Source organism: Osmia bicornis, chromosome 1 (assembly GCF_907164935.1).
Source record: "Osmia bicornis bicornis chromosome 1, iOsmBic2.1, whole genome shotgun sequence".
NCBI lineage: Eukaryota > Metazoa > Arthropoda > Insecta > Hymenoptera > Megachilidae > Osmia > Osmia bicornis.
In genome coordinates this window covers 15065103-15074885 of record NC_060216.1, presented here as the reverse complement: position 1 = coordinate 15074885, position 9783 = coordinate 15065103, and the positions used below count along the sequence as shown (strand labels likewise).

General features: G+C 47.7%; 1 protein-coding gene across 6 annotated transcripts in view; it reads right to left on the bottom strand.

The window, feature by feature from the left end:
• Positions 1–43: 43 nt before the first annotated feature.
• The window catches only part of LOC114883154 (protein phosphatase Slingshot), a 38393-nt gene continuing 28653 nt past the window's right edge, over positions 44–9783 (bottom strand). For 3 of the 6 annotated variants that reach the window (XM_029200659.2, XM_029200660.2, XM_029200661.2), the window contains 4 exons: positions 4670–4864; positions 4321–4590; positions 3663–4219; positions 44–3589 (listed from right to left, as the gene is read on the bottom strand). In XM_029200659.2, coding sequence (XP_029056492.2) covers positions 1575–3589; positions 3663–4219; positions 4321–4590; positions 4670–4864 — 3037 coding nt within the window. In that variant the 3' untranslated portion in view covers positions 44–1574. Of the gene's footprint in view, positions 3590–3662; positions 4220–4320; positions 4591–4669; positions 4865–4956; positions 5001–6485; positions 6632–7697; positions 8330–9783 lie in introns of those variants that run through there. The other 3 variants (XM_029200662.2, XM_029200666.2, XM_029200663.2) reach the window with 3 other exon arrangements.

The following is a 9783-nucleotide window of genomic DNA, read 5'->3' as shown; positions in this document are numbered from 1 at the left end:
TTATTGTTCTGCCGCCGAGTATGGAACGCAAAAGCACAGAGTGTTGGGCGATGTAACATTTCATTTTATTCTAATTCAATGTGTTACAGTTGAATAGCATTCGCTGTCAGGATCGCTTGTCGCTTCAAATAACCTCCGAAAGACAACAGCGGTTAGAATGAACGTATGAGAAATTATCTGCAAAATTATCTCAGTAATAAAATATATTTCTACACACACAGTCGTCGCGGGTGCATCTTATCAAAAAACGAGCCTCGCATTCATCATCATCATCATCATCATCATCATCATTATCATCATCATCATTATCATAATCATCATCATCATCAGGGGAGTATAAAATTGGTCGACATGGCTTTGCGAACGCAAACAGAGAACGAACGGGTCCGATGATATGTCTGAGAACGATGAACGACCAATTTGGAACATGGTTCCAGGGTCGTGTGGTTTTCTCATTGTACTTTCGACGGGCAAAATGGTCGTCACTGGTCGGTAGAGAGTGAAAGAGATAGATAGGAAAGAGAAGAAATAAAAGCGGAAAGGGAAATCAATCAAGTCGCACGACGATGCTACTACGATTACACGAGTTCGGTACGGTAAGAGGAGATGAGGTGAAGGTGAAGGTGAAGGTGAAGGACGTTCGAACGACCCGGAAACATCGCGCCAGGAAAAATAGCCAGAGTTTTCGTCTGCTCGCATACTGTGCACCATCCTAATCACATCGTTCGCTCTAAAATACTAATAGTACAGCTTAACGTTACACGTCGTCCCGTCGCTCGCGCCTCGGCGATCACAAGAAAGCAGAAGCAAAGAGCCAGCATCGTGCGGGGGCCACGGACCCCTTTCGTTCACAGCCTGACCGGGCCCCGACACTGACTCCGACTTCCGCGCTACGTCTCCGCAGAACATCACACGTTTGATTCCAAGCCCATTTTTTGTTCTGTTTCTTTTTTTTTTCATTTAACTTTACAACGACACGTCGTAGGAATAACAGATATATATATATAGAGAGAGAGAGAGTGTGTGAGAGATAGAGAAAAAGAGAGTTTTTCTGTCCGCGTCTTCCTAATTGTTGCATTTCCAGCTTAAAAAATAATTGAACTAAGGGCAGGCCAAGACACGTCTGACGAAGAAGGAACATAAAAACGCGTTCAACGACTTTACACGGTGTGCCTTACGAATACGGGACAGCAAGGCAAGGCACCGTAAGTCTTGTTCGCGTAATGTCTGTGTATATGTATTGTGTATGTGACAAGAGGAAACGGATGAAAAGGCAGTAAAAGCAAGACCGTTGAGAACGAGCGAGTATCGATGCCATGCCTTATTGTCAGCCGGTTCTGTAGCACAGGACTCGCGCGATTAGTAAAATTGTACATCGAGAAAGATGGTGGGAAGCGAATCTAAATCCTGTACCTCCCCGTCGATTTAAATGAATCGAACTCGAAGAGGAGGATCCTCGACTCGTTGGCATCATAAGAGATCACACGGTTTCATCGTGGCCACGACGACAACATACCCATGCATGTCAGGTACGCGCGCTCTGATTCGACAAACGGAGAAAACACGTTCCCCTTCTACATGGTGTTGTATACCGGACTGCTGTGCCTAGGCCTAACCTGCAGCCTGGCAAGAGGATGCGTCCTGCCGTGCTGTTGTTGCTTCTTGCTAGCTGCCACCACTCCGGCCGAGGGAACGGGTGGCCTACCGGGTGCTTCCGGTCCCTCGGGGAACAGAGGGGACGAGTGATTGTTGATCATGATCGGGGCTGACCTTCTACTGTACTCGGGAGTGGCTTTGCTCTTTACCGAATTCGGTGTATCCACAGCCTCCCAATCCTTGTCCTTGTGCACGCGCAGCTGGATCTCCGAGGACTTTCTAGAGTCTGGTTTCACCTCGTACTTGCCCACTAGCACCCTGACCGACCGGTCCTCCGAACTGTCCTGCGATACACTTTCGCTCGGCTTCCCCTTCTCTTTGGTTTCGGACGGGGTCTGAATCTTTGATTCATTGTGAGGGATCACTGGCGACGAGGGTAAACTTCGGATCTTCACGTCCCTCTTTGGTCGGCCGACCATCGACGACTCCCCTTCGAAACTACTCTCGGGACTCTTCTCTAGCTTCGTCGATTTCGCCTCGAATTCCTTTTTCAGATTTTTCACGATACCCGAGGTGCTTCGCGGACATTCCGCCTCGGGGGAGTCGTCGACGGAGAGGCAACGTTTGTTGAACATGGACTTGTTACTCAGCTTCTCTAGCACCATCTTGTGATGCTTCACAGAGGTACACTGAGTGGTGTTGATCACGCAAGGACTCGACGTTTCGCTCTCTGACCTGCAGGATCTTAAGGACAAGGGGAGGTCCGTGTCCGAGGAGAGAGAGGATGGGGCCGGGGCACTGGTGGACAGTCGACCGATCTGACGAATCGACGCGGGCGAGATGTCGATCCCTCTGATCGGACTCGGCGAGTTTCTAACCGGGGTGGGCTCTACTTTTAAGTTATGCTCCTGGCTAGGCGAGGAATCCCTTCTACGCGGGGTAGGGGACGCCGTGTGGTGTAGGAGTACCGGATTGTAGGAATCTTCTTCGACGGCCAATCTGTCCTTGTCCTCGTTATCGGAATTCTGCGTGCACACCCGCTTCACCGTTCCGGAGCTGGTGTTCTCTTCGAGTTTCTGTTTGGTCCGCTTCACCGTACCCGGGTGCCAAGGTATCTCTTCCTTGTCGTAAGGGAAAAGACCACTGGAACCGAGGAGATCCGAAGGTCGCATATCGTACGAACCCCAAGAACTGTTCCTCGAGGGTAACGTGGCCCACGAACTGTGCACCGAATTATTATCTAGAACCACGGCACTGTCGTAACTGCTCCAAGAGCTTTGCCGACTCGGAGAGTCCCTGGTGACCGGCTCCCCTTGCCTCTCCTCGCGATCGAACACTCTGTCGACCTGCGTACTAAAAGGATCCCCGTCCTTCTTCGTCGCTTTCCGCGACAAACAGCCGGGGTACACCGACATCGATATCGTCCCGACGTACTCACTCTCCCCACTCACTTCCCCGTTAGTCTTACCGTTACTACACGAATCGTTACACGTTGCATCGGACGACGATGCAGTCCAGACTAGACATTCACTATCGTTACCGTTCTCCGTTTTCTTCGTTTCGCGTTTCTCACCAGGATCCCACACCTCTTGTTTCACTTCCGTCTGCTGCGACAGCCCGTTTTCGTTAACATCCGACACGGGACTCGGCAGCAGCGGTTTGTTGTCCGAGTCCGAGCTCGGGGAAGACGGTTTGCTGCTAACCGCTTCGAACTGATTCGTCAGGTTCAGCACCAAACCTTTCCTCCTCTGACCCTGCGTCTCGAGCTTGCTGACTCGGTGCTTCACGCTAGGCGAGTCCGCCGGATGGGTAGGCAGGTGAAAGATTTGGTTCTGCGAAACGCTGTACGATTGCCCGTTGTCGCATGGCATCAAAACGTTTCGCGCCTCCTGCGCCATACCCGGCTTCTGACTGCTGGAACGAAGAAGATCCTCCCTGGTCACTTCCGTGCTTCCTGCCTTGTCGATGCTTTCGAGGGACTGCGAAAGGGGCGCTGCAACAAGGAGTTTAATTAACCGCTACTTTCGACAGAATTTCCTTAACGATAGATTTGAAACGCTTCCTACCGGACGGCAACATGGTTTCGCTGATCTTCACGTTCGGCGACCAACTCTTCGGCCTCTGACTGGTCTTCTTCAGTTCAGAACCTGAAACAGCTTGCAATCCGTTATCCACGTTATCGGACTTCTCCTCCTTTTTCGCTTGATCCTTCGTAGATGTCGGAGACTTCAAGTTAGTGTCCGACTTGGACCTCTGAAGTTTTTCCTTGTTCTTCATCGCGTCTAATATACCCTGGTAGGTCTCCAACTGCAGCAGGAAGCTGTTGTTCGGCTTGATGCAGTTACGCTTCTCTTTCACGTGCTTCCACGCCTGCGAGAAGTCCCAATTGTACGCCTTCATCGCGTACGCGATCACCACCGAGGCGGATCTGGACACCCCCATCTTGCAGTGAACCAACACCTTCGAGCCTTCCTTCCTTGCCTTCGTGATGTACTTGTACGTGTCGTCCCAGTGCTTCAACAAGTCCGTCTTCTCGTCGTCGTACACGCGGACGTTCAAGTACGTAAACATCCCGGGAAAGAAGTTGTCGATCTCCCGAGTAACGTTCAGAATATGCCTGACACTGGAAAAAGGGAATAAATTTTGATTTTTAATAAAAATCATTATGATTTGCCAATAGTTACATTATGATATGTAACGATAAGGGGGATCAAAGGAACTAACCCATTCTTCTGGAGCTCCTCTAAGTTGCTCGCGTTCCACTCGCTTCCTAAGTAAACGTGGTCAAATATTTCCGTCGGCGCGTCCATTTGACCCAGAATGGTGAGCATCTCCTGATCGATAAACGGCTTGAACTCGCCGAGATCCATGTCGAGGTCTTCCTCGAGACGACCTCGAATATACTTCGAGGTTACCTCGTCGAGGTCCACCGACATCATGATCTCTTTCAACGTCGATCGGATCACGCGTTCAGTCTCGTCCCTCTCCCTGGGCCTAGAAAGGATATATCGTGAAATAGGCGGACTACCAACATAGCGTGTCTTGCACCAAAGAAAGGGCAATTGGGGCTTACTTGGTGCGCACGCTATCCGGCGACGGTGGTCTCCGTGATTCCAGGCTGTCCATAGCGTGCCACTCGTTGAGACACGAGCGATCGCTCTCGATTCGTTGCTCATAGTAGCTGACCCAGTCGTGCGACAACCCACCCAGGAAGTAGTTCTGCTCCCGTGCCTTGCTCGACACCTTGTGTAACGTCTGCAACGCGGACCTGCACAGAAATCCGATCGACGTCTTAAAAACACCACCGCTGATGCTCGCCTTCGCAGTACCAAACGCAGGGAATTATCCAGCGTTTCATACCTAGTTTTATTTAACCGGAGATCGAACATACTTGATGAATTTTTTCAAACTAACTGCGAATAAACAAGGTTAACAGCTTAAAGAGAATCGTTTATCTTGAACGAGACCACTTCCGTTTCACGGCAAGCGGAAATGGTCGGTAGAATTTCCTAAGCAGTGGTTTTGATCTTTATCAGAGAAAGATAAATATGCAGCTCGTATCGCGGCCGATTTCATAGCAATTCAGTAAATGGTTTCAGGTAAATGTTAGACAATACAACGTTCGATAAAATTACGTTTTTCCTGTGTACACCTTTCGACACTCCTGACTTTATTTATAATAAAAATAGATTTTTATTAATATTCCCACGATTTCTCTGAAATTTGTAATATGGTGGAAAAAATGTATCGAAGAACGGTGAAAATCGATCTACTTTTTTCTATGAAATAAGAAATCGCTGACAAATGTTTCCGACGATGTTCGAGCAGCTTAATAAATGGAAAAACCGTGCTGATCATCGTCGTGATCGTTCGACCATGAAGAGGTTCGTGAAACGGGGGAAAAAAGCATCGCTCCGAGTGGGAACTCGATGACTTTTCTGCTTTGATCTTCGTCGATTGTTTAACACAATACTATCTGATAAATCATTAACACTTAGATTGCCGTAACGTGTGCGTACGGAACGATAAAAAAAAAAAAGAAATCTTGATCAACAACTTATTTTCTAATTCCTTCAAAGATACTACAGATCGATCCCACGTAAACGAACTTTCTATTCTTCTACTAAATCGGATGAAATTTTCTATTGAAACGAGATCGTTCTTTGATGCCGACTATTGGCATCAATCGATGCGTAACCGAGAGAATCGGTGCCGGTTAAATACGAGACTCGTTACGTAAAACGTTTAATTATAAACACGTGATTGTCCTCGCGGTCGTTAGTTACGCAAATCTGTTACAAAAACGCTTCTGGTCGGCCTAAAAGTCTGTTCACGCAGTTTACCTTTTTTCTTAACTACACCGTGGAAAGGTAATTTTCGTTACGGGTCAGATAGACCCCCGAAGGAGGAGAGTAGTAAAAACATGAATAATTGAAAGAAGGGTTAAACGCTCGTTGGTTCGAGCTGGATCATTTAGATTTAGAGTTAGTTGAGAAAGGAAAGGAGCGGAAGTCGTTTTATCTAATCGGTATGCAAAGTGGAAGGCAACGAGAAGAAGTGCTACTAGATCTGAGAGCATCGTTCGCTATCTCGAGATAATGATAAAAATAGAAGTTGTTCTTATACTCTCTTTCCACGTGGTGGCTATATATAATTTCACGAGCATAGGATTTATCTTCCTATCTTTCGTTTTTCAATGATAACGTAAATTGCGGGGTAATTAGAATTCTGTTAGTCATCTTTTTTCTTTCCAACTCGTACCAGAACCGTGTTCACGATTGCCATGATTTGCGAGACACTTCCGGCAGTCTTGATAAAAAAAAAATATTATAAAGAAAAATCGAGAAATGTGAAAAATAAAAATTCTATCGTATTTCAAAGTTACGGACCATTAAAGTCAGTTCCGTGTCGGTTGCGCGCGATTGCCATTCCATTTTCATCGGTAAAAACGAGTGGAACCGGGGGCGCGGGCAATTAACAAAGCCGATGTTTCGATCACTTGCGCAACGGACGAGGACAACAGCACGAGAGAGACTGAGGCTCGAGGCGCAGCATCGTAATTATAATGAGTCGCGTCATCGGCCTGATCCTAAATGGAACGGTTGGTGAAGCAAGGCAATGACGAGTCGATCAGATGCGTTCTAGCGTGTTTGACACGTTCCTAGTGGCCTACGGGTCACCGCTAGCTACCAGCCTAATTTCATCGCAAAAGTTGATTGCAAAATTCGGAAGACAGAGAACGCGTCGCAGTCTACCTCTGCGCTTCCGCGTTTCGCGTCTGAGGACTAACTCGCAAGCTATTAAGAGAAACGCTAAAACGAGGAATGCAACCCACGTGGCGATCGGATCGAAAATAAAATCCAGGATGTTTCGTCGCGACGAGATCGCTGCACCGATTCTGGAAACGTCTCGTTACATGTTTTCTTTGTTGAATCCTCCGCTGGATCGGTGCCAATCGATTAAGAGGAAGAAATCCGGGGACAAAGAACAATGTCCAAGCACGCGGTACCGCGTGCGTCGAACCCGGAATAAGGAACACGTTCAACCCTTTGAAATTTAAAGTAAACGATTAAGGTATGTAGGCATTGAGTGGAAAGGGAAGGCGATGAGTCTCCCCGGGCGCCCTTAATTCGGTCGGCGACCGCTAGGTGGCAGCGGGATTGAGTCTGTTCTCGCTAGCGGTCCCCCGGCATGAGATCCAAAAAGCGGGGTTAACGAGTCTGGCAGACGGTCCCAAGACGAAACGCCTTTTTCTGTTCCTAAAGGTAGCAATAATGGAGCAAGCATGGCCCGTATGCCAGCTGAAACTCGTCGAAACGACGCAGTTATGGAAGTTGCTTTATGCCTGCTCCACCGTGAAATTTATTTCAGTCACAGTTCTGTTGAAACTGACGAGCAGCCGACCTATGCAAAACACCTACAATCCTTATATTTCATTTTTTTTTTTTCTCTTCCTACTTCCTTTCCGTGACTCATCCTTCTTCGTATAAATAACTTAACTCGAACGTGTCTCCTAAACTCTCTACTACGTATTCGTTTATTCAGATTTTACCGAGAAATCTGAAGGAAAATTGGAGAGGGGTAAGCAATGAGAATCTTACCTAGCAGCTTTAGCGACACCCGCGAGGACTTTGCTTCTGCTAAGGTTTCCGATCAGCCACAGGATCACTGGCAAGACAAGGATAATCAGCAAGTAAACGGAACCACGAGTCTCCATCTTTCTTCGCGGGCTGATGTCCGGCCTTGGGAGTTATTCTTGTCAAGGTCATCGGACTTGTCCCAGCTAAACGCGTCTGCCGTCTCTTTTTCAGACCTGTTCTAGGGATTCGATGTTCAGGCTGTTCGTTTAACTTCCCTCGGGGACAGAATTCGGATTATCTGGGAACAGTAACCCTGTGTCCCTAACACTAGTCACTAGTTTGATCACTCGATCACTAGACCTTCTAATTAATCAACTGAATAATTGGACAAGGTATCAGAGCACAAAACTATTCACCAAGTCGTCAGTTTTTCATTCGAGAAACGATAGAAACACCAGCTTGTTCACTGAATTGCACTTCGAAGAGAAAAAATAGACAAAGCAGACGGTAAGGATGAGAAAGTTCCTTGAACCCCGAAATATCCCGTGGTAGAGAGGCGACTGGTGGAAACGGCCCAAACATCCGCTCTCGAAGCCAGCCAAAATTTCGATGAACGAGTTTTTCTTAGCACGGCCACGTTGCGTCTGTTGGCCGAGGAGATCGTAGGATCTGGCGAAGTTGGTGTAGTATGCGTAGGACAGAATGGAGGATGGTGGGGCGATGACAAACGACCGAGTCCGGCCATATTTAGCTCGCAGACGTGTCCGGCCTCTTTTTCGCGGCGACCAGTCCCATCAGCGGCACCGGAAACCGGGATCACCAGTCGCAAGAAAGTGGATCTTGACCTGGGAGAAGTTTTATAGGACCACTGGCCGACCGAACCGACTGGACACTGACTATGCCAGCCTTTCGAGACATCCAGATTTTTAATCTTGGGAAAGAAACTTTTTCAAGTCTCGTCAGGCTAGCTTAGATTTAATCGACGCCTCGAAGTAGATGTTAATTTTGACTTAACCTTGCCTCACCTTTCCCCACATCGTTTAGAGAAACTTAAACAATGGACGGCGGATCTTACGCAACTGAACGTCTCGAATCTGATGCCGAAAAAAAGTTGGTTAATTGTCTGCGATTCCTACACCAGTTGATTGTTCTTGGCTAAACTTTCAGGCGGACCTTGAAGAAACCCCTCTAATATAACTTTTTTATTTCTTGACGACAAATACGACGAATTAATTAAATATCCAAAGTTCCTGATCGACTGGCAGAAAATCTATTCCAACAAACAGTCTCGGATAAAAAAGGAAAGTTTCACGGGTCAGTGTCGTTCGATTGAACGCGAAAGAGACTGGACGGTGCAAAAGTAACGACACGAGTCGTCCAAGATTGCGTTGTCTCCTGAATGGTCCAACGAAGCGAGCCAAAGTCTAGCTTTCCAATTTCGCCGTGTTCCCCGCAGCACAGCTTCACTTTCGATGACTATGTCTCGATCATCACGGATAGCCGAATCCGAGGCTTTGCGGAGGCAAAGTGGACGCGAATCGCGGGCAACTTTCACGGTTGTCCCACTCGAGCACGATTTTATTTCTGTCGGGTTTGTTCCACTTTTCTGACGCGCCCATAAAGGTCTGCTCTGTACCGTCTACCGGTGCAACGATGATCGAGTGCCCGATGAAAAGCTCGCGACAGGAAATGATCAAAAGATGCCGAGTGTTCAAGGAAAAGTGACGGTCTCCTAGGGAAAGTAAACACTTGTATCCTCCATTTCCATCGACAACTATTGCAGTCATAACCAGTTGCATGCAGGTTATATAAAGGCAAATGGAAGTCGAGGGAAACGCGTGTTGTAAAGACATTGCGCGCACATGTTCAGCAGTGAGATTTCTGGAATTCACCGTCTCATGAAACGGTTTCACTCGATCGTCTCAGCAGGACGATTCGCCGGGATCATCGGACGTAATGATCCGCGATGGATCATTAATGGATCTGGATCGTGACGGAGCGTGTTGGACGCGGTTATTCGAGCATGCAGAACGAGCTACGTGCGTAGCGTATCTACGATTCCTGTCTATCCTCCAACCTGTTCTACGTCGTAGTCGGAACGGTGAAA